General features: G+C 41.2%; 1 protein-coding gene across 1 annotated transcript in view; it reads right to left on the bottom strand.

The window, feature by feature from the left end:
- KLHL35 (kelch like family member 35) overlaps nucleotides 1-21,026 on the bottom strand; it is a 34,475-nt gene extending 13,449 nt beyond the window's left edge. Inside the window, exons 1-3 of the mRNA XM_078656244.1 lie at nucleotides 20,134-21,026; nucleotides 5,905-6,089; nucleotides 1,897-2,015 (exon numbers count right to left, since the gene is read on the bottom strand). Of these exons, the coding sequence (XP_078512370.1) occupies nucleotides 1,897-2,015; nucleotides 5,905-6,089; nucleotides 20,134-21,026 (1,197 nt within the window). The remainder of the gene's footprint in view (nucleotides 1-1,896; nucleotides 2,016-5,904; nucleotides 6,090-20,133) is intronic.
- Between the last annotated feature and the right edge of the window lie 4,095 nt (nucleotides 21,027-25,121).

A 25,121-nucleotide genomic window follows, 5' to 3' on the forward strand; every position in this document is an offset into this window, starting at 1 on the left:
CATCGCTCTGAGTCCATGTCCTCTTCATTATGTTTCAAGAACCCTCACAGCTTATACCCCAGCATGCTGCTAGCCTCGGCTTTGCGGGCTCCAGTCTGCGCATGGACAGTGCAAAGAGTTATGGGTAGTAAGGAATAATAGCCATGGCCTCAAACAGACAAAAAGGAGTATGGCCAAGAATTTGGAAGTAGAAATTCTAAAAAAACAAGAAGCATGCATTAGACTGGGGGCAATTGTACTGCTGGTCTTGTGGTTAAGGTCACTAATGAGGACGGCCTGCACCTCGAATAATGAATATTACTGGCAAGTACCACTGATTTTGTTTGTCTCCAATGCTGGATTTAAGTATTCTCCCTAAGAGGGAAAATGGGTTGCTGACCAAGGCATTCAAAATGTTACACTGTCTTTTGATCTGTGTCATAAAAACCCAATCAATAGTTTGAATTAAAGAATATTTTATTTAATTACCTTTTGAAGTTACCTGATAGGAGGTAGAATCTTTTAACTTAGGTATTCTTTTTAGCATCGTTTTCAGCTGGACCGCATTACTAACCTCTGAACTCAGCACTTTAACAGAAACATTGAGCCCATTTTCAGATTTGTACATAGGCTAAAGAATAAACCGATCACAGAAATGCTGAGTTTATATAACTGTACACTGTCCACTCATATGCCATGAGGAATCTGCAATGCATTATCTGGAGGACTTGATCGGGCTTGCACCACTGCTATTGTGGATCAAATGTTGGGGAACCCCGAAGGCTGATATTGTAAGAACTTGCATTACTGATTGTCTATCACTTGATAGGGCAGACCTTATTCCCTGGCTCTCCTATCTGAGGGAAACTTAAGAGACTATGGGCCTCTCAGATTTATACAAAAACTCCCTTAAAATCAAACCTAAACCATAACGAATTGGTTAAACAATACAATTTGGACCTTTGTATAAACTCAAGTCTAGGAAGGGCCCATTCCAAGAAGTCGATAGTTAAATATTCAACAGTGTCAACAACAAGGAGCATGGATCCCTACTTAGAATGGATTATAAATCCCACTCAAAGTTATTATGTTACATTTTTTAGGTTATGCACACTGGATTTTAATTTTTCTTTCCCTTTATTAGGGATTTGGCACCATGACATCTCAACGTGTTTCTGTGACAATTTTTCTACACATTTAATAGTCACCTTATACTGTTTTGCACCTTGTACTCAGCTCTGAGGCTTCCCTTTTTGGCCCCCAATTTGCAAAATACAAACCTGAGACACTGTAAAGTTGGGCTTTTGTTTTTGTAGAGTCTAGGATCGCCAAATATTTGTTATGCATTATCAAATTTTATAAGAATGGCTTTTACTATTAGAAAACAATATGAATCTTAACAACCTGCGATATATATGCATTACGAACTGACATGAGCACTTTATCTCCTATTGATGAAGCCTATGCCTTTGCCGAAATGCTACTTCTATGTCTTTTCTCGCTTATCACGGAAATAATATGAATTTTATCAACCTCTGACATACATGCACAAAGAACTGCATATGAGCTCTTTATCTCCTATTGATGGAACCTATATCTTTGCTGAAATGTTAATTCTTTGTACTTTCTTGTGATGTCATGCTTTTATGGCTTCAGTCTAATAAAGATACTTTGATGATGAGGATGACCCGATAGTTGCTTATTGTCAATTTGTGCTATTTTGATAAAATATGGTCTTCTTAAAGTTGAAAATTATGAGATATATCTCGTGTGTTGGTAGACTTTGAAAGTTCTGGTCATTGACTTTAATCTTACAAACAACAACGTCAATCCAAAGTCAGTTGAATAGTATTTACGAACCATATATATCTCTACGTCATAACCATTTTTATTAGAATCTAAAAATAAACTACCAACCTTGCCATGGAGGTTCACCATTTTGTGTCTCCACCTTCCTTTGTGCAAAGAGGCGACCTTTATCCACACTTTGAGCTGAGAGCTGAACATCCACACGTCGCGGCTGTTTATGTGGCCTCCTGTAAATCAACAGGTTGGAGGACATAACAGGTAAAGATTAAAAAGTCAGTTGTCCGACTTTTCCTTCTGTCCTCAGTTAACAACATACAAGCAATATTCAAAACTTGACGGACATTTCAATGGAACAGAATTAATACTAAATTGAAAAAAGAAAAGGAAGAGTGTTATGTACATTTCTGATATAAAGGCACCAGAGAGATGTTATTTTGCAAAAAATCCTGTATTAAAAAAAACTATTTAGCCTCAACAATAAGTTTGTGACATTTTAAAAACAAAAAGAAAGATATCTGTCAGAGAGGCATGCAAGGTGGGAAAAAACTTTATTGTGACATATCTGTTTGCCACCATCGACGTTATTTAGCGGTCACCAGGGGTCGCACCTGTGACCCCTGCCTTGCCTCTTGCGACTCCTGGAACTGCATTTGCGACCCTTAGACTCAGACGTGGCAACATCAGTGCCGGAAACACTGGGGCAGCTCGTCCTAAAGGACATTGGTTGGGTCGCCAATATCCTTGTTTTTTGTCAATGTTTTAGTGTGCTAACAAACGGAGAACAATTAGGTGGAATGTAACTTCCCTGGCAGCTGAGGTAAGTAACATATGCTTTTAAATGTACGTTGTGTGCAGGCATGCATGTGAGAGTGTGTGTTTGTGAGAGAGTGCATATGTATTTGTGATCATGTATGAAATGAAATGAAATGAAAATGAAATGAAATGAAATTAATTTATAACGCGCAACTAAAACCCTGAGGTGTCAAGGCGCCTAACCAAACAGATCAAAAAAGTGGCAAATCAAGTTACAAGTATGCGCGCACAAAAAGACGGGTCTTCAAAGCCTTTCTAAATAACTGCAGGGTAGGGAGCGACCTCAGTTCCCCCGGAAGGGCATTCCACCACTTAGGTGCCAAGGCGGAAAAAGCTTTACCACCCCATCTCGCTTTTCGAATGCGCGGAACTGATAAAAAGGCCTTACTTGAGGAGCGTAAAGTCCTGCAAGGACTATAGCGCGACAGGATAGATCCAATTCCTATAAAGCTGTTTTTAGCTAGGGCCTTATAAATAAAGCACAACACCTTGAACACGATACGATCTTCCAAAGGGAGCCAGTGAAGTTGTTTTCTGGCCAGGGTGGCTGAGGCACCTCGAGGTAAATCCAGAGCAAACCTTGCCGCTGCGTTCTGGACCACCTGCAAGCGCTGCAGCAGATTTTTATTCAATCCCGCATACAGCGCATTGCAGTAGTCCAGACGAGAGCCTACTAGAGCAACTGCCAGTTGTTTCCTAGCCTGCTGCGAGAGATAGTGCCTGATCTTCCTCAGTATGCGGAGAATACCCCAACAGGTAGAGATGGTCCTATTAACCTGCTGGCACATACTGAGGGTGGGATCAATCACTACCCCAAGGTTTTTAGCAGATGCAGCAGGGACCGGGCATGCTCCCAGTGAGTCTGGCCACCAATCGGCTGACCATACCTCCTCCTTATCCCCGAACACCATCACCTCCGTCTTCTCCCCATTCAGCTTTAGCGAATTGTGAATCATCCACTGTCTGACAGCCTCCATACAAGATCTAAAATTGGAGGCTGTCTGAGAAGCTGGCTGGGAGAGAGAGACGAGGATCTGGGTGTCATCCGCATAGGAGACTACCTCCATCCCAAAAGATCTAATTAGTCTGGCAAGGGGGGTCACATAGATGTTGAAAAGGGTCGGACTTAGCGCCGACCCTTGAGGGACCCCACATTGCACAGACAGGGATGGAGATAGAAAGGAACCCAGCTTCACTCTTTGCTCTCGTTGATCGAGGAAAGAGGTAAGAAGAGCTAGTGCCTCCCCCTGAATCCCAATCTCCCTCAGACGAGATGTTAAGACTGAGGGAGAAAGGGTATCGAAGGCGGCTGTAAGATCTAATAGGATCAGGAGGGAGGTCTGTCCCCTATCCACACACATACGGATATTATCCAGTACTATGGTGAGGGCAGACTCGGTGCTATGTTCCCTCCTGAAACCATGCTGGGAAGGATCTAAACAGCCAGAATTTTCCATGAAGGCAACAAGTATGGATGATTAAGCATTTGTGCTTCAGTGAATAAAAAGATCAAATGGCGTGTGATGTCACAGCCGCTACTCCTGCCCTTTTGGTGAATTGATGTTCATATTTATTTGCCAATCCATTAGATTTATTTTTTTTTAAAGAGACATTTGTCGGTGAAGCAAGCCAGGATTGTGGGACGGAATATAACTTGAAGACTAAAACAAGTATTAAGCCCTTTAAATATGCTATTTGTGGTAGGGGAGAGCAGCATCTGCTAAACACACACAACAGTAGTACCACCAGCACCAACAACATCTAGGCCACTATGCACTTCCCTTGCATTCACACACTAGCAATTGATGGCTACTCATCCTTCTTGTCACTTTAGAGTGACACATAAGTAGACAAAAACAAACATACTGAGCACAACTTTGGTCGCCACACACAACATCGTGCACTGGCTATGTAGCTCACAAACCAAATACATACTCTTCCACCAATGCACTCCAATAGGGAAGCATACTGCTCCAACAAATGCGATTCTGCACCTCACCAAAGGTAGGAATCATTGTAGAAATGGAATGACAACACAACAAAACAACAATGATGTAATTTACAACATTTTAAATACAAAAGAACAGAGGAAAAGGGACATGTAGAGCAGAACATTTATATTAGGTTGTAGTACTTCCTGTTGGATTTTACTTAATCAACCGGAACCCTAAAAATTGGTTATATATTTTTTAATTTTCTTTTATCCTCATTTTGAGTTTTGTTTCCTGTTCTCAGACCACTCTCTCACGTTCAGATTCACAAAGCACATTGATAGAGGATTGAGAAGACTTTGGGCTATATTTCCAGCACCCCCAAAACAATGTGCTGCTCCCTACTGAAGAAGGACAACTATCCAGAAACATGTTTAGAGATAGTACACAGTACTGGCTGCACCAAATAGAGTGAAAAACTAAAGACTGTCACTGAAGTAAATGTTATCATGCACTGCAAGTACCATGATGCATTGGGATCATCTGAGTGCTAAGATAGGAGGCAGTGTCATCCCACCCTCCTTCTGTTTGAAAAGGCTCCCTTGAGCTAATGAGTTGACGAGCTCTGGCTGATGCACCTGCACCCAGTGACTGGAACAGACACCTGAGAAGACTTGCGCAGCATTTCCAGCCCCGCAAAACAATGTGATGCTCTCTACTGAAGAAGGACAAGTATCCTGAAACACATGTCTAGAGATCCACAGCACTGGTTGCACCAACAAGGGTGAAAAGCTAAAGATTGTCACTAAAATAAGTGTTATCATGCACTGCATTTACCATGATGCATTGAGGCGAACTGAGTGCTGACATGTGAGGCAGTGTGCGCCCACCCTCTTTTTGTTAAAAATTCATAGCTCCAGCTCTACCGATCGGATTTTTGTCATTTTGGTGTCAAATAATTTATTAAAATGTATTCTATTGTTCTAAATCAGTGTGGATTATTTCTTCTGTTGTATTCGTTCTTTATCGCTGTTTGTGTCCTGCAGAAAACTTTACATATTGCCTTTAAGTTAAGTCTGACTGCTTTCCGCCACGTTATCAGAGTGTTGAGCACAGGTTAATTTAGTGACTTTAGTGGTTCATCCTGACAGGGATTATGGCTGTTGCTTGAGCAGAGTTAACACCCCTCTCAACCAATAATCCAGTTTCTCACATACATCATCATTATACACCCAGACAGTACACATAAACTTGCTCTGATTTATACTTCAAAATCTGGCAGCATTAGTTGTCATCATACATTTGATGCTGCTTCACTTTAGGGTGTCACCAGTGAGAAAAATGAGAACGACATGGAGGCCGCCACTCTTACCTGAGACATATATATCATTCTTCAGGGTACAGGCGGCAAACTCAGACTTGGTGTATCCGGGCACACTCGCAAGTGCCATCCACTCCTTGGTCTTTGGATGGTATCGATCTGTAAAGGGGAGTTTCAGAAGCCCCTTCTTATCGCAACCACCTATGACTACGATGACCTCCGCTAAATCCATGAACCTGAAAGGAAAAACTCTATTTAAATTTTACAAAAAAAGGAAGGGCAATCACAAACTCTTCTGTTCAAAACTTAAATTACAAATAGGAGGGATAGCGACCATACATTATTATGTTCCTAATATTATTACTCCATTTTTTTTCAATCATTTTCAACTGCTGCAATTCTTTTTGCATTTAAATCATATTTTTCTTTTACAGATGTGAAGGTATTACTTTCATTTGTGCCCCTGCTGAGTTAGAAGGCACCAACAATCCAGTCAGTATCATCCTGGGAGAACAAAATAAAAAGTAGTCCATGAAGACCCATTCTCTTGATTCCCTTGATCTTATCTACACCATTCTCAGGGTCAAAAATCCTCTCCCTCCTTAATGGTATTGCAGTTAACACCCCCACGCCCAGCAACCATCTTATCTTCCTATCCCCTACTCTGCCAGCCATAATTCCACAGCTTAATTTTTAACCCTTCTACTTAGCTGGAAACGTCTCCTGGAAAAGGTTGGGGCATGAGGGCCCTTGCGCCGTCGGAACATCACTTTTTGTGACGTTCTGTGGCACAGGAGCCTGCTCCATATTTACGAGGCAGCACTAAGACACTTTTTGTGGCTTAATGCTGCCTCATAAATATTGTCCCCTTTAACACAGATTTAAAGGGGCATGCAATGGGTGTTGCTGGGGGCGTTCCCAGCAACATCCATGGCATTTTGACACTGCTCCAGCTTTATGAAAAATCGTAAATCTGAGGTAGCGGCAAAAACGTACACCTCCCCAGGGGAGGCGTAAGGGAGGCACAACGAGCAGAAATATCTTTATTTCTCCTAGTTTTTCCTTTTTTTGTGTGTACTGCATTCTGAAGTACACACAGAAAGAGGAAAAAGCCTCCTGTGATTGTATTTGTGCAGGAAGGTTTCGCTTCCTGCACAAAAACAATCAGCCCCGCAACAAAGGCACCCTTGCACCATGGTGCAAAGGTGCCTGCGTTGGCTCACGGCATGGCACCGGCGCAGGGGAAAAGGATAGGAATGCGCCATATCTCATAAATATGGGGCATTCCTTCCCTTTTTTATGTAAGGCAGCGCAGAAGGAAGGCCTGCTGCGCTACCCTACAGCAAAACACATAAATGAGGCCCTAGTAGTATCTTTTCATGGTGGTTTTGAAGAGTATTTCAGAATATTGAACCTGCTTGTCTAGCACCAGTTATGTTATACAGTATCTATTGAATACACGTTTACTAAAGAATGTCCATTGTAAGAACAACTGTAGAAGAGATGAGCAAAGCAAGCTTGCCTATCTATTAGTTTCAGTACATAAATGATGAGGAGGGTGGATGTGGTCCAGCTGTAAACCTGTACATACTGCTAACCTTCATGGAACCCAGAGAAAACAATGGAATTTACAAGCTGTCTCTGCTGTGTACCTGCTACAAGATGGCTTCAATATTATTTTGTTGCTTTTACAGTGGGATAAAGGAAAGGTTATAGCAGAATTATTTTCAGAACTAGTGCCATAAGGAAGACACCCAACTCAACTACTCTCCACTGATAGTACACCTCACAATACTATTCTAAGAGAAGCACCAGACCAAGTAGCAAATCTAGATTATCTGTGTGTGCTTCAACCTCAACCTTAATGTCCCCATGCAAAGCTACTACTTCCTCAAAACTGTGATCTCAAAAAAGAGAGGGCAAACTGACCTGAATTATCACCCGCACCCCCTCTATAATGCACTTTTCACTAAAAAAAAGAAATACAGTGAATTGAAAATTGAGATCAACGCACAAGCCCCAGTAACAATAACATCCGATACATAAAAATGTAATTCATATTATAATAAAAACCTTCACTGAATTCCAGGTCTGGTGGCTTAGTGGACTAATGCATCCACTGTAGAGGCCTTTGTAGGCCTCATGGTCACAGGTTCAAATCCCAGCGGGTAATTCATGTGGGGTCGATAAAATGAGTACCACTGAGTTGGGTAACAATAAACATATGTTATTCAGTGCCTTGAGACCCTAGCTGGGTGATATGTGTGCTTTAGAAATACACATGTTATGAATAAGGTTTTCATAAAGAAAGTCCTGAGCATTGAGAATGACATCACCATCATCTTGAAAAGCTCCACAGAAATCAGGCTCTTAAATCAACACCCTTAAATCTCACCCACAGAACTTTAGGTGATGCCATACTACTCTAAGGCCATCGCAACCTAAGAAGTGAAATTATTACAGGCAAAGTTGTGACCACTATTCTTAAGCATCCACTTGAGTTGGGCATTGCTTCCATGGAGTTCAAAGGGTCAACATGTTCTTCTCTCTTGAAAACCCCAAGGTTAGGACCTTCAGATCCCTCTAAGTGTATGACTATTTAGCTACTTCCGGCAGGCACTCCGGTCACTTAATTGCTGTTGCCACCCAGCTCAGTTTAGTTTAGCTTAGTTTGAGGTTTCATAAAGGCCTTCGTTCAGTACCAAATGGGTACCATGGCCCAGGAGAATTACCTCTAGCCTACAAAGACAAATTAACCAAAACATTTAAAATGAAAGGAGAAATATAAGTATCTTGTAAACAGGCAAGTTTTTAAGTTTTCCCTGAATTTCCGATTATCGCTGATCTGTTTGCAAATCTCATTCCTGCATAGCTACACTGAGAAAGCACGACTACCAAAGGTTTGGCAGTGAACTTTGGAAATAGAAGGAAGACGTTTATTATCTGAGGTAAGCACCCATGACAGCAGATACACATACAAATGAGCACTCAAAGTTGAGCAAGTTGGTAAAACGATAATTTTATGTACTAAATACAGGCACCGAAAGAGAATGTGTACTTTCACTGGCAGCCACTTTTGGGATTCCAGAGATGGAGTTATGTGGTCTCTTATCTTCAGTCTCAGTACAAGCCTGGTTGCATAATTCTGTATAAGCTGGAATCTATGGCTCAAGCAATCAGTTAGCCCAATGACGGTGGAACTACAACAGTATCTACCAGTGCATAGTTTCATCTTTAATACTTAGATATAGTGCTTTTTCTGAAATAGACATATTTTGCTATAGGCATGTGAGTAACTTCATTTTGACTTGACCCATGGTTAAATTACGCTCGCCAATAGTATTGAACTTTTTGTTTAATGTATAAAAGATATTATCCTTTGAGAACCTAGGACCAAAAACGATCAGATAACAATATATAAAAGTTATTTCTTAAAAAGCTCAGTTTCACTGTGATTACAAATACCTCGTGTACTCAGATACATCAAACGCATACAGTGTAAAAAAACTTCTTGCAAATTGACATTTTATGTAACATAAAACACATTATTCCATTAATTCACAAATTTAAAACTCCCAACATAATAAAATGCATCACAACATTTCACAATGTATACACTTTTTCATTGCTGATGAGAGTCAGCAGCCATGCAGTGCTTCAGCTGATCCATAGATTTATCCCACTTTCTTCAGGACATAATATAACACTGATTTCATACCGAAAGTGCTCTTAAGTTTCTCCTTATTGAAAGCTGTTGTACCAACTCCAGACCAATACCAGGGGACTCTGACACAGAATCCTTTTTTCTACACTTAGCAGCGTGTTACTGTTCATTAAAATTAATTTGTCCTCAACACATTGGCATGAATGCTTAGGAATTAGGTTACATACAGTTTAAAACATGTTCTTGATTGCTCCTTGATTTATTGCCAAACCTCATCCCTCCCCAATTCGAAGTTCACTATTTTCATCACCACCATGGTGTCACCAATTAAATTTGCCAAAGCAGGTCCATGTTAACAATCATTGCTAATCTTTGGCCCCAAACCTCCTTGTAGCTGCAATGCTTTCCTTAAAGACGTGTGGGCAGTTGTTTTTTATTGAACACAATAAATTGCATATTTTTTATATATATGAATATATGAGTTATGTGTAATACATAGCTAAACAAAATATTTATAAGAAACAACTTTTAGGTATTGATATCTAGTCATTTTTGGTCCATCCTTCTAAAAAGGAGGATATTATTTACTAGTTGGTCAGTATACTCTGTCCCATTGGATTTAGAGGGTTTGGTATAACTTTTTGTTTCCATTCCACTCAGTTCTATTCAAGACAAGTATTTTTATATTGTGCATGTATCTTGGACTGAGTGATTTATTGTCTTCTGTTTTCTTGGAATTTGATTTGAAAACCAGATAACATCTTTAAACATAACAAAGTAATACATTTGTGAGGAAGCCATATTCCAGGCAGAATTAGTACAAAAGCTAAAGGCTTCATTTAAATATAGCTGTACATCCATATTGTCCAATTGTCCAAGTGTAGGGCCCAAATACTCTACGCCACCCTGTGATATCATTTTAGTCGAACACCAAGGCTCAAGTTGTAAACCTGCAAGAGGTGCTGGTAGATGTAACAAACTATATACATGGCTCAGGACAATTAAAACATAAAGGGAATAATGTTTAGGCAAAAGGAATCCTATAAAATAAACATAGAAATGTATTATGAAGTAATACCTAATCCAACATCAGTAGCAAACTTCATGAATGACCTTCAAACCATAAGGAGTCTCCTACCAATAGAACTCCCTCTGGAATACCTCTAATCTCAGGGCCATTCACAACCCATGGCTCCTGCTCACCCTTCACTTCTACCTATTGGCTATAACATACCTAGAGAAAATTAAAAGTCACATGCATAAGGCCGAAGCTCCCTTACAGAATATCATACCATAAGCTTTTCAAATCACAGCTGTAAGTCTGATAACTGTACAGCCATAGCGAATTCTCTTCAGACGACTTGTCTCTAATGGCCTACCTGTTCAAAGTCCAGACTGATCAAATCAGGTCACTTGAATAATGAATCACATCCTGTCCACAAAGTACCAGAAAGCACTGAGACAGGAATGCCAAAAGTAGTAAAAGAGCAGACTGCTTGAATGGAGGAAACCACCTTTTTCTTAACTAGAACAAAACTACCGAGGTTAACTGTGCCAACATCTCCCTGGACTTAAAGAATGTCATGGGATACGAGGACACTGTATGGAAACCTAAGGAGTCCTGCTGACCATAGCAGATGCCACTACTTTAATCTCCAAGCATTATTCAATGGAAATCACATACAGACGTCTCCTGGGAGGAAAAAAGTTCAAGTCCGAAAACAGAAAACATGTGACAGATTTCTCTGAAGTCCTTCAGCAAAAGAGATGGATACTGGGAGAAGAAATATCTTTTGCTCAGCTTGTCAGTCTGGAGACTCTGAAGAATGGCTATCTTTGCCAAGAATTATCGGTCAGTGCCTCCTCTACTGAACAGCATGAGTGTAGCAATTGGATTGTTTGGTTGCACACATGCTGTTTGTTGATACCCAGATGACTGAATGACTTCTAAAGTAAAAAAGTCCCTTCAACTTCAACTAGTTGAAGATTCCTCCATGATACTCACTGAAGAAACCTGCTCTGCACATCGTCGGACCCCAATCTCCAGCACCAGATTGCTGGCATCCGCAGTCCCACTCTCCTGATCAAGATTGCAAAAGTACCATTGACCGTGTCCAGGGCAGGAACCACATTCTTAAAGTCCTGAAATAATATGTCCCAGTACACATAAAGACAAGGGTATAGCTTCGTCAGTGAGATTCATGGGATGTGAATCTCAAATGTCCCATCTAAAACAGCAGTGGGCTGCAGGATGAAGGGGTGAAATGAGCAAATTTGGGGATGGACTGGTTCAGTAAGGAATAGGGTCAGTACTGATTAGCATTAGGTGGGCCTCTGTCTAGAGTGGCATAGTGACCCATTACAAAATAATGGGGTGACCCATACTAGTCCATGGGCCTGGGTAATGCTTGGTATAGAAAACAATGTTCCTAGACTAATTTCCTTAGAAAGGTGTTCATTAAGTCAAAATCTATGAACATGATCTACATAGAACTCACAGTTATTATAACAGATCACTGTAAAGAAAATGTCAAAACTGTTTTGAAACGTTCTCTGTTATAATAACTGTGAGTTCTATGTATATCATGTTCATAGATTTTGACTTAATGAACACCTTCCTAATGAAATTAGTCTAGGACCATTGTTTTGTATGTAGAGTGGCATAGTGGGCATAAAACTATGGGTTGGAATGCTAGCCTGAGCGATTGCCACTGGTTAGACCATTTGCAAGCATTCATCCCATCACCTTTTGGGTTTTGATTGCCAGAGGGATGCCTGGAGAGTTGAGATGGGAGCAGCATTCCTAGCCCACTACTGCTAAGTTTGTGAATTCCCAAAAGAAGAAAATTTGCATTCATTCAAGTAGTGCTTTTATATGTGCAGATGTGCTACTTTTTGGGAAAACCGTTCATTATGTATATATTTAAGATCCCGATCCAAAAAACAAACAAGTTAAAAACTCTTAGTGAAATAAGAACAACGAGAAAAACTGAAAGAGACCCAACTCAGGGCCCCCTGTCCCAACTACCAAACCAAGAATGCACTTGAAGGTGTCCCACTCCAAACATCCCAGCTGAAGCTATGCCCCTGCTCGTCCCACATGGGCCTGGTAGTTATCCGTGGGAACTCATGAAGCAGTCATGTACAACACATTGGCCTGGAGTTTCTGCCCTGGGATCACTTATTTAAAAATAAAAAAAATCACACTGCATGCGTTCGTTTCTGTCTTCGCTACAAGAAGCCTCGATGGTAGAGTTGTCAAATCTATGCTTGTAGGCAGGGCTCCATCTTTCTAGTCCTCACATTTTACAAATCATCTTAAGTGATTGCTTCCCCCATGTACTAAATCAGATTCATAAGTAGAAGATGTCGCCAGAGCTATGCGAGGGTTCTGGCTTGGCTTTAAGAGTCCGTGGACGAACCAAGCCATGAAAGCATTTAGCATGTATATCATGCAAAAAACATAATGTAAAGATAATATGCAATGTCTTCGAAATCTCCCCAAAATTATTTCGTTAATGTGTAGAAGTGTTTCACAATAGTACATCATATTGTACCACTGCATAGACAGACATTTATTAAAAGTGATTGTTTTTAGAAACATTCATGGCTCACCCCTCAATGACAATGCCGTTAGTGAACTAAGAGGCAAGTCAGTAGTCCAGTAAACCATACACAGGGTCTAGATTCATATTATAAACAAAATTACACACTATTAAATCAAATATAAGATTTGCTTGTACAGCGCACATCCTGAACTTAAGTATTTAAAAATGCTCTCAAACATGATAAGGAGAATCTGTGAAATACAATATTTGCCTGGGATCACACAATTTGGACAAGCTGAGAACCTGGCATTGATTCTAGCTTATTTGAATTCCAGCCAAAAAATGGGTATCTCTGTCTCTCTCTCCTGTTTACATAAAAGGTCACTGCTTTGTCTTTCATTCTTGGCTCCCGACGAAAGGGAAACCCCAAAAAGATAGCGGACCCAACTCAAGGCACACAGACCTAACTGCTAAGCCAAGAATCCATTTATTTGAGGGGTGTCGCACATCAAATAACCACCAAATACCTCCCCCTGAAGCTACGCCCTTGCATAAATTTGAATTCCAGTGGTGAGGGCTGAAGCTTGACACAAGGCACAGTAAACACACCAGCTCTCATATGTCCTTGAATTTGCTTCCACTGCCTGTCACATGGTAGCCCCTTTTCAATGTAGAAGAAATGACAAGGGACTTGTTAGTCTGAAGTAAACAAAGATTTTTCAGCGGGAGAACTGATGCTTACTTAGTACAAAACCTGGCCAAATAAACATCATGTCCCGGGATGGAGCCAGATGTGTGCTTGTTGAGTTGACCACAAAACGGTGAAGTTGCAGCACATGGAGGACTTTCTGTACTCCTAGATAACTCATTCCCGGGTTGATGGTGCATGCAGAAGTCAATCGTTGTCCATGTATGGATAGATGGAAAACCCATCAATTGAAGGAGCTTAAAAATGGTGCCAGGAATTTGGTAATGCCTCAATGAGCAGCCTTCAGATCAACAGCTGGACCATAAACTTGTAATGGCTTTTCCTCATAAAAAAAGAAAAAGGGATGTATAGCTTAAGGTAGGGCCTAATGGTGATATGGAGATATGCATCCAGAGATTCAACAAAGTCGCCATTAGAGATCAAGAGTATTCTTATTTGGTGTATCCACTTTAAAATACTGCATGATCACGAACCAAATTACTTGTTTCAACTCTGGATCAGGTATATCTCCTGTAAACTTGATCAAAAACATTTCAGAATATTCATTACACTTTTATACACTGCTGCATATCACTATATGGTTATTTCAGAGTGCTGTGTTTTCTATTTGAGAAGGTCAGTGTGACAGCAGGATTGCAATTGGTTACAGTCCAGTATGACAGGTGAAACTTCTGTCCAATGTTCTTCATTTGCACTCATCTCCAATAGGGGGAACAGATAATGCCTACAGTGAATAGAGTGCTTATAGGGGAATTTGCCGAAGTGCACATAGCTTAGTTATACCCTTTATCTTAGGCATATGTTATTCCACAGCCCGGGCACTGGATTCAAGCACCTATCTCCAGGTTTCATATTCTTGAAGGCTCATTGGCAGATCTACACTTTGTTATATGGGTTCATGATCAAAGAATCAGGTACCACTGATTGAAGCATCTCTTTTTTCAGTTGTGATAGTGATTGAGGGAGTTGCATCCTCGCCAGATTTCTCCATTTCCTATTCATAAGGTCCTTAATGAGTTGATAAATTGTGATTCTGCGATAGGAGAGTCTGTAAAAATGCTCAACAGCCCTCTACTGGAGCATTGAGTTGCTTCTGCCTCACCTCTACCTGTCAGTTAGTTTAAACCATTACCCAGGTCAATATTTCACTTTGGCATCCTCCAAAGGATTTTAAGATAAAAGAGAGGGAGAAAAGGTTGGGATATATTCCCTCAGCTTCTTATGTGATCATTTATTCCTCTGCCTTGTATAAGAATCAGAAAGAAATACCTGAGGGTTTTCTTCATCATGGAGTGGTATAACTTTCCTATCTAGTGATGGGAGGTGTCAGTCACTTGACCTTCTGATGCTCCCTGTACTGTGTTAGCCAGGGGTTCTGCTGAATCGGAAGCTGGCAGCTCTCCCGACAAAGAACCACATGTGTTATTTTTGTGGCGCGCTTCCCTATTTCTGCAAAAGTATCAGTTTTGGCACTGGCTAGCGACGTCACAAGAGCAATACTTCCAGGGGTGTTATTTTATTTTATTTCACTTACTCCACAAGGACCCCCATGCCACAGATGAATCCTTATGCTAATAAAATTGTGAATCATTTGTGAGTGCTACCCTCCCAGCCTGGCACCCATCATCACTCCAAGCCCCTACACTCCAGGCTACTGAACCCCGAGTCAGGCACAAGCCAGTGGTGGATAATGGGACTGTGACTATTTATGGGTTATCCAAGATGTAAACAGGGAGTATTTAGTAGACAAACGGGCGACCTTTACGATTTAGATGGTAAAGATGTGTCCTCTGGATAGGATTACGTCATTCGTCAAGGGTAGGGCGAGGAAGCAGCTCATGAAAGGAATCAGATTATTCTGCAACGTTTCAAGCTTTGAAAATTGAATGATTCTGCTTCTTTGGAGATCTGTTTTTAAAGGCAGTTCGTTAACAAAGAAATGCCAGGACATCTTGATGCAATACTGGTAATAACAGGAGATAAAGGATGAGAGAAACACCATTACCAATGAATGAATGCCTGTGAAGCTATGGAAAGTGCGCGGCTGTCCCCATTACTCATGTGATGAAAAACACAGGCACGGGAAAGAGATTAGAATAATGATTGATAGCGATGCACTTAGTAAAATTGCAGCAAAGTGCAGTGGTCAAAATACGTTTTAAAAAAAAAAACTAAAATCCAATAAACATTAGATGATGAGACGCTAATAAAATGTAAGAAGACTAGAGCTTACATATTAATAAAATACAGTAAAAATATAAATGCAACTGAACCTCTTCCATTGGGTTAGAGAACAAGAGCAGAATAGATAGGAAACAAATTAGGGTGGGCCAGCTGTGCACTAATGCTTCTGGCTTACCTCATTGGTAATTTAACAAAAATAGCCTGAAATGATTTATGAGCCCGGATCTCAGCAAGAACATAGCAGAAACAGTGCTCTTTGCAGAGCTACATTCCTAGGTTACGGAAGTGACTTACTAGGGTCACTCCAACCAGGCTCCCATTCTAAGCATGCATAATGTGGCAATCAGTGTAAAGTATTTTGTGTGCTAGAATTACACTTGAGCAGTTCACGTGCCCATTCTGCAATCACAGAGTTTTTCGTGCTTTTGTTTCCACCAATTGAAATCATAGTTCCGTCATCCCTTTTTAAACCATGGTTCTATCAAAATCTCTCCTAAATTTCTCTGTGATGTATAAGCAACATAAGCGAAAGTCCAATAAAATGCACGAGACAGTACACCTCTCTCACATTTATGAGACAGTACACCTCTCACATACTGCACATTTAAACCAATTAGATGAATATAAGCTTGCCCATTGAACCGTCCCATACAATGCATAAAACTTTGACATAACTCAAATCCACCCAAACAGTCCGGAAAACACTGCAGTGTGCAAACCAAAAAAAACAGGTTGATTTTAAGCATCTATGCTGAAGCACCGGCCACACCCAAGAAACTTACAATACATCCATCCCCAGCAAAGCATCGAATATCCTCACACTGCCTGCTATTTCCCACAACTCACCAACACCAACAAATTCAGACTGTGGAATCCTGGAACCCTGAGTGTTACGGTAGAGAACTCAAGCACTGAGAGGTCACACCAAGCCCATAACATGCACAGTCTATGTATATATGTAGAAAATAAGTTTAAGTACTCCGCTACATCTAAAACGTCCAGAATTCGATCTCTGCTTCTCCCACCTCACTTCATCTTGACACTGTGTACAGCATTTCAACCAGGAGGTTTGCCAGCAGCAATTGGTGCAAAAATAGGCATTTATTATTAGAAATTGCAGATTCAGATTTAAAGATGCAGAAATGGTTGAAGTACTTTACATGTCCATTCCTATCTCGGAAACTCCTGTAAAGTCACTACTAAACCGGTTAGTGGTACCTCGCACTTCCAAATTTTGGATGGAACAGGACAAGTTGTCTTTCAACATATCCTTGTGAAGAAAAAAATAGCACATCTCCCCATCTGACGTGCCCATTGCATTGTGTGTGGACATTATACATGTTGTGACAATGCAACAGACATGTTACAATGTTACAAGCCCTAGAAGGAGGACACATTAAGTTTCTAACCATGATGGACAATTTGTCCATTTGTCCCATTCTATTTCCAGTCAGTGACTGCACCCGCCTGCGAGGGGTTGTCTGTGGGGTCTATGTGACACATTTTCATCTCTTTGGAAGGCGCACTGAAAGTGAACCACCCTTTTGTGGCGTGCTAACAGTGTGTCTTCTAAAGGCATGTTTGCCTCTGCCCCCACGTCGGTTATACGGCACAGGGGCAGAAGCAAAGTAGTTCCCTCATTTGCATGGGGTCACACCCCAATGAAAATGAGGGATCACCTTCTAATGATAGCGCTAGTGCTATATGTGCGCCACTGCTATCTGTATTACAAGAGAGGGCGCACAAGATTTGTGGCCCCTTATATAATACCAAAGTGCCCCAGAGGTGCAAAAAACGGGCGTAAACGCCCTTTGAGCTCCCAGGGCACTTGTGTAATAGGGCCCCTGAACCACAGGGTGGTCTTAGGAAACACAAATCATTAAAGTACGTTAAAGGGGCATCTCTGCAGTGCACAACCATCGGCCATGTTTAGAGGGAGCTTGAAATCTGTGGGATTTGGGCAATGTGCCTATCAGTAGGCTAGGGCCTATGGCCAACTCACATTGTGCAGGGCCAAAAACCATGCTTGCATTGTACATCTTTGGAGGGTTGAGCACATGGCACGGCCATAGACCAAGCTGTGAGGCCAACCCTCACTGAGCTCAGCTGAAGATTGTGCGCAGCAGGAGCAGGCCATCTGTGGAGTCGCTACTATAGATGCTGGATGGAGTATAGCCTAACAAAAAAAGAAATTCACTGAAAAAAAAGTATTTAATGTATAAGTATGGTTGCAAAATGAAAGAAAAAAAATACCCACTTACAGTTAGCTCCACAAACTATAGAGCAAACCCTTGCCATGCAGATATGTTAGGACATCCTTGGGGGCCAACTACCCCTCCTGTTACCTCCAGTAGGTGCCACACAGCGGAATTGAGAAGAAGTGTTCAGAAACCATGCCCCCTTTCTCCACCGCTCTACAAACATGGCTCGTGGTGCATTAGTGACTGGGGAATGAAGACCGCTTTACTCCTGAGGGACCTTGGGGGCCAAGAAGCCCTCCTGGTACCTCCTGTAAGTCCTGCACTGTGGGATTCCGAAGAGCCCCTTTCTCTACCACTCTGCAAACATGAATGCTAGTTAAAAAAACATAGAAAATTCACTGAAAAAAAACAAAGGTTACAGGTATGTTATAGTTAGGAGTCAGCATTTAAAGAACCTTAGAAATTCACTGAAAAAAACAAAGGTTACAGGGACCTTATAGTTAGGGTCAGATTTCGCTCGTAAAAACCAGTGAAATTCGTCCGTAATAGTTACTTGAGCTAACTATAAGTAACGCCTCCGCAATGCACTGCTTATGACCTGACATATTACATCACTCACGACATGGTCAGTGACATCACTGATGACATCTCAAATGACATCACTGAAGACAGCATCTACAGAACCACCCACACAACTTCTCACACCCCTATACAACCTCTTGTATGCCCACTCACACACCTGTACAACTGACATACCCATTCACAGAGCTATACCCGTACTCACACACCCACTCATTCCTCCATAGAGCCACTCACACAACCAGTTACTCACCTATACAGCCAGTCACATAACCACACACTCACCCATACAGCTACTCACACACCCACACACCCACCTAATCAGCCTCTCAAAACAGCCACTCACTACCCAAAGAAGCTTTCATACACTCACTCACACAACCACTTACATACCCATTCACACATCCATACAAGTACTCACACATTCCTGTACCCACCCATACAGCCATTCACATAGACACTCACTGTCCCATACAGGCACTCATACACAAAGTCAATTAACAAAACATCTACTCAAACAGCACCTCACTCACCCATACAGCCACTTACACACCCAGTCACGTACTCCTACAGCCATTCAGACACCCACTCACTCACTCACCCATACAATCACTACACCCCCACTTACAAACTAATAGAGCCACTTATACCGTCACTCACCCATCCATACATCCACTGACACATCTACTCACTCACCAATACAGCCACTCACACAGCATCTCACTCACCCACACAGCTTCTTACATAACCACGTATACAGCCACTCAGAAGCCCATACGTACAAGGATACAAACAGTCATGCAGCCACTCATATGATATATATTAAAAGTAGTATCACTCATTAGTGGTATACCTAGTATACTACTTTAAGTTTTGTAGTACCTTAGTATATATGTTTAACCATCATAAACTCTTACAAAATACCTACACTCACTGTATGGTGTCATCAGTGATGTCATTTGAGATGTCATCAGAGATGTCACTGACCATGTCATGAGTGATGTAATATGTGAGGTCAGAAGCAGTACGTTGCAGGGCCATAAGTTATAGTTAGCTCAGGTAACTATAACTGGCAAATTTTCTTGATTTTGTATGAGTGAAATCTGACCATAACTATAACGTCCCTGCAACCTTTGGGTTTTTCAGTGAATTTCTAATTCTTTTAAATTCTATTTGCTAATTATAATGTCCCTGTAACCTTTGGTTTTTCTAGGGGCAGGAAATGTGAGCTAAAAACTGAGAATCATGAGTACATATTTTCATCGGTACCTCCTGCAGTAAAGGCAAACTAGGAATTTAAAAATTACCTTTTCCATGCAAATAATGTTTCTTTTAAGTAGGATGCATTTCAGAACATAAGTAATTATATTTGCAATTTTATTGATGCAGACTTACTTTCTAGGTCTTGCCCTTATCGAGTCCACCTCGTTTCCCAGAATATAGTACGTCCTTGCCTCATGCAGTAAAGGGAAGCACTCTGGGGAGTCTTGAATGATTGCATCCATTTCCACTTTTTCCAGGAAGTAAGTTGGATCAAGGAGAGGAAGGCGCACATGCTCCAAGATGTCTCTGAGAACCTTCTTCCTGGTCTTTGCATCATGTCTTACCCATCGCATCGCTGCCTCATAGACCACCTCTTCCTTCATAACCACCAGCTCCTCGTTGGACAGATATGCAATCAACTCGGCTTGGCTTAAATCCAAGAATTCCTCATGACATGACACTTCTGAAAATCCCTCTAGCATAAACTTCTTGCTTTTTTCCGACAGCGAGGTGATTGAAAAAGAGTCTGCAAACTTCAAGATGCCCACACAATTGCAAGGGTGGAGCTGGTCTTCGAGGAATCTGATGCAGGCGTCTCGAAGTCTGGGGATCTGAAGGAGATCGGAGGCTTCCATAACACTTTCAACATTGTCTTCTTGGATCACCAGGCTTCCTCCATACATGTAGTCTAGGAGGAGGCTCATCGCAGAGGCTGCAATCTTCTGGATGCTGACAACGTCTTGGTGACCTTCCTTCAAGTTACTGCTAAACATTGCCCGGAAATATGCGCTGTTGGCTGACAAGGCCGCTCGGTGACAGGGGAACTCTTGTCCACCGACTGAGAGCACAACGTCGGTCAAAATACCGCTTTGCCTGTATGCATTTAAAGTCTGCAAGATCTCCTCTGCATGGCACGATCCATTGCAAAGCTTCAAGCACATCTTCTCTTCTTTCTCCTCTTGGGATGTGTTTTCAAGGCCATTTGTTCTGTAGGTGGATCGCTCTTCACCCATTGAGCGGTCCATGCTGGAAAATAAGAACACAGAAGGATGTCAAACAACTAAAGAGATCCAATATATGTTTTTAATTTTCTTATGTCCTATTTTCACCAAAGGAAATTCACCACTATCCTAAAGTAGACAAGATAGATAGATAGATAGATTGATAGATAGATAGATAGATAGATAGATAGATAGATAGATAGATAGATAGATAGATAGATAGATAGATAGATAGATAGATAGATAGATAGATAGATAGATAGATAGATAGATAGATAGATAGATAGATACCGAGTAGACACTGGAGTTCATTCATATCCACATTTTTTCTATTTAACACAGTTTTACAATGTCTGACTGCATGCATAAATCTGAAACCCTTTTAACATAAGTGAAGAGAAATCCACTGTAGTAAATCACATTCCAGGGTGTAGCAAAGTGGGCCAAGAGTGGTATGCCTTGGGAGTTTGGTAACACTCAAAAACTTGTACATTTGTGTTCATTTCCAAACTCTGCTCTGAACCCCTTCCACCCTGTAAATGGGGCAGCGACTTACTCGCCTTTCGCGATAGGAAGGGAATGGGTCACCCCATATTTGATAGGGGGAGGAGCTTCATTGAGAGGAAAAATGTACATCTGTACAAGAGGCTCCATTCCCTCTGTGCGGAATTCTACACTACAGAGAACCGGTGGGTGAGGGGGGCTGGAAGCAAGGGTTTGGGGGTGCTACAACACCCACAAAATAACCTTGAGGAATTCAAAGCTATAAAAATGCTTTTTAAAGTTGGTATTTATCTCGTGGCCTTTTATGTGAGTTCATCGACACTGATCAAGTGTCAGCAATGTCTTCTGACAAATTGCTGCTTATTTAACGTAGAGATTGGTGTTTACTTTTTTCTTTCACTGATTTGAAAGTAAGTCAATTTTGTAATGTGAACGAATTGGTAATCTTTCTGGGGTGCAGGAAGTGTCAACTATTTTCTAACACAACAAAACTGAAATGCCTGAAAATGAGCTTGACAAAAATGTCAGCATAAAGGAAGGAGAAAGGAGACACATTGTTTCAGTAATTCCGATGTGATGGAAATAAAGGTTTTAATATGATCAAAAAAACAAGGCGCTTCCCCAAATGTTCCTACCTTTTTATACTTTAATGTTAACTATATTTCCTTTTTATCGCTTTGTTTTTCACTTTATCCGCTAATTAATCCAATTCATGTATTTCTGTTGAAGTAAATTTGTAATGTAATGACCTGTGATTAATCTTATATATTGTAAATTGACACCTTTATTCTTTTAATAAAACTTTTTCTGAACTTAAAAAAAAACAAGGCACTTTACTTGTGTGATGTGTTAATAATAGGTCTGGGCCCATATTAGTGATAGGGTGCACTGTCTGTGTTTGCTGCATGGCACAGCTTTAAACAGGTTCACCGGCAACAAGCAGGAACAGTGCATACTATTACTGTGAATGCACAGCACCGAGGGCAGCCGTAAACTTGCACTGACATGGGGTTAAACAATTCAGTGGAATACAGAGCGGCTGCTTCAAAGCTCCTCTATGTTTCACTGTGCAGGCACTTTAAAGAGGGATTAGAGACCCCTTGCAGATAGATGCAGTGAGTGACTGCACCCACTTGCAGGGCGGAGCCCGAAGGATCCATGGGACCCCCTTTACCCCTGCTGTCCTTGGAGGATGCATTGAAAGTGTGCCACCTTTTTGTGGCACACTGCCAATGCGCCTCCTAAAGGCATGTTTGCCTCTGCACCTGCGTCCATAATAAGGCGCGGGTGCAGAGTCAAATTGATTCCCTCATTTGCATGGGACCATACCCCTATGCAAATGAGGGAAGGTCCGCTGAAGATCATTGGCGCCACATGTGCGCCAGCGCCATCAGTACTGCAGAAGGGGCCAGGGGCATAGCTCCAGAGAGGTGTTTTTGGGTCTTACACCCCCCTACTAAATGTATTCTCCAGTAAATAATTAAATATAGAGGCTTTCAGCAGGGTATTGTGAGGTGTCTGTCGGATTTCACCAGGACTTTTACCATACACCAAGACAACAACCCACACACGCAATCTCTCCTTTCTCAGGTTTGAAAGACTTCAAAATGGTGGTTATTTTACAAAATATTGTGTTTTATCTTACTTAGTACCCCTACCGATCTGCATTCCTCTCCCTTTCAACTCTCATGTGCCCTGCTTGTCGTACAATATATTTTGTACAATATATATTGGCATTATATGCCAGCGTGATTGTTGGGAAATCTGCAGCTCACACCCCCAATCTTATTAACCAAGCTATGCCCCTGCATAGCTTGGTCAGTAAGTTTCTGTTATTTCTGCGGACCCTTATGTAATAACATTGAGCCCAGGGGGTGCAAAAAGCGGGTGCACACACCTGTAGTGCACCGCGGACACTATCTGTAACATGGCCCCAGGGCACAAATCCAGTTACCATACGTTATTATTTGTGTGCCATGTACATTTCATGACGATTTCTATGAAAAATGTGCTCTCTGTAAATAGCTGTACCAAGCACATCATGCTTTGGTTATTTATTTCTGACAATGTGCTGCGAAATGCACAATTGACACACACTACGCCCTCACTATTTTCCTGCTGAATGGATGAGTCGTTTGCAGCACCTTTTCTTTGTGTAATGTGTTTTTTTCCAGCCCCTGTTTCTTAAGACCATTATGAAACAATGGGGTGACCCAGTAAAGCCAAAGGACCTAGGTATTGGTCGGTATAGGATACAAGTGGTCCTAGACTGTTATTCCATTAATTCTGAGAAAAACAATTCTTCAAACAGATATATATATATATCTCAAAAACAAAAGGCACGGAACTGTTAATAACTACATTACTTCAAATGGCACAGCAAAAATCGGTACTGATTGAGAACTTTAATTTAATCAATCATGTATAATATTTTTCATTTAATTTCCGTGCCTTTTGTTTTTTTAGATATATATATATATATATATATATATATACAACAACGCTCCCAAAAGTGCCACAAACCGCAGCACCCTCTCGGAGAAGAACGGACACCAAGTCAGGTAGCGAATGCAGCAGTGTCTTCTTTATTTTATTTTATTTTTTCATGTGTAGCAGGAGTGCCACGATCCGGACGCGTTTCGGCGACCCTGTCGCCGTGCTCACCAGATTACAGAGTGTTTGCCATCACACACAAGATTTTTTTTAAACGGCAAACCACCAATCAAAACACTTGTTCCCATGCCATGTGACCGCAAATTGTGCCTCATAGAAATAGACAACAGACTTCATCTGGGTGAGTCGTCTACCATAATTGGAGTTTGCATCATAAATATTATCTGTACAAATACATAAATATGCTCCTAGGAATGTTCAAAAGAACAATTAACCTGACCACTTTTTATAAATAGATATACACAGCCTATAACTATATATATATATATCTGTTTGAAGACCTGTTTCTTAAGAGACATAACATTGATAACAGCACCCTCAGTCTGAAAACTGTTCCAGCACCACTCTGGAGAACTCTGCACAAGGGGAATAGAAGCCTTTAGGAAATGTCACATACCGTTTCAAGAAGAAAGCCTAGAAATCATTGCCTCAAAGAGTTTTCAGATGTTTGTTACTTGAAAAAACACAGTAAAAGTACCCTTAGTGGTAGATGCAACGCATGGTTCTACAAGGTTTTTGGTGACTGGGTCCATAATACATTTGTACAGGAGATGGAAGTTTATATTTTCTTGCGCCTGGTCTCTCATTCATATGCTCGGTGGCGAATACATGCTTGCTTCTAATTTAAACACGGGTACAAGTAGAAAGATTCTGCAATGCGGACTATATAGCATATATTGCATAGAGCATATACATTTATTTTGCATTCAGTGCCCTTTGTACTCTTCAGTCTCTCATCAGTGTAGCTCCAGAAGTTCAGACAATTTTTTGGTTTCTCAGAATCAGGTGGTTTCAGTTCCTCTGCGTAGTAATGCGTTTGCAATCCAACGCAACACTTGGCTGGTCTCAGCCGCGGTTAACATTGAGCAACTTGGTAGTATCTGGGTCTCTCTACAGTTTCAGCATTCTCACTTCCAGCTTCAGTTCTGCTTCCTTTTTCCC

This window comes from Lissotriton helveticus, chromosome 8, assembly GCF_964261635.1.
Source record: "Lissotriton helveticus chromosome 8, aLisHel1.1, whole genome shotgun sequence".
NCBI lineage: Eukaryota > Metazoa > Chordata > Amphibia > Caudata > Salamandridae > Lissotriton > Lissotriton helveticus.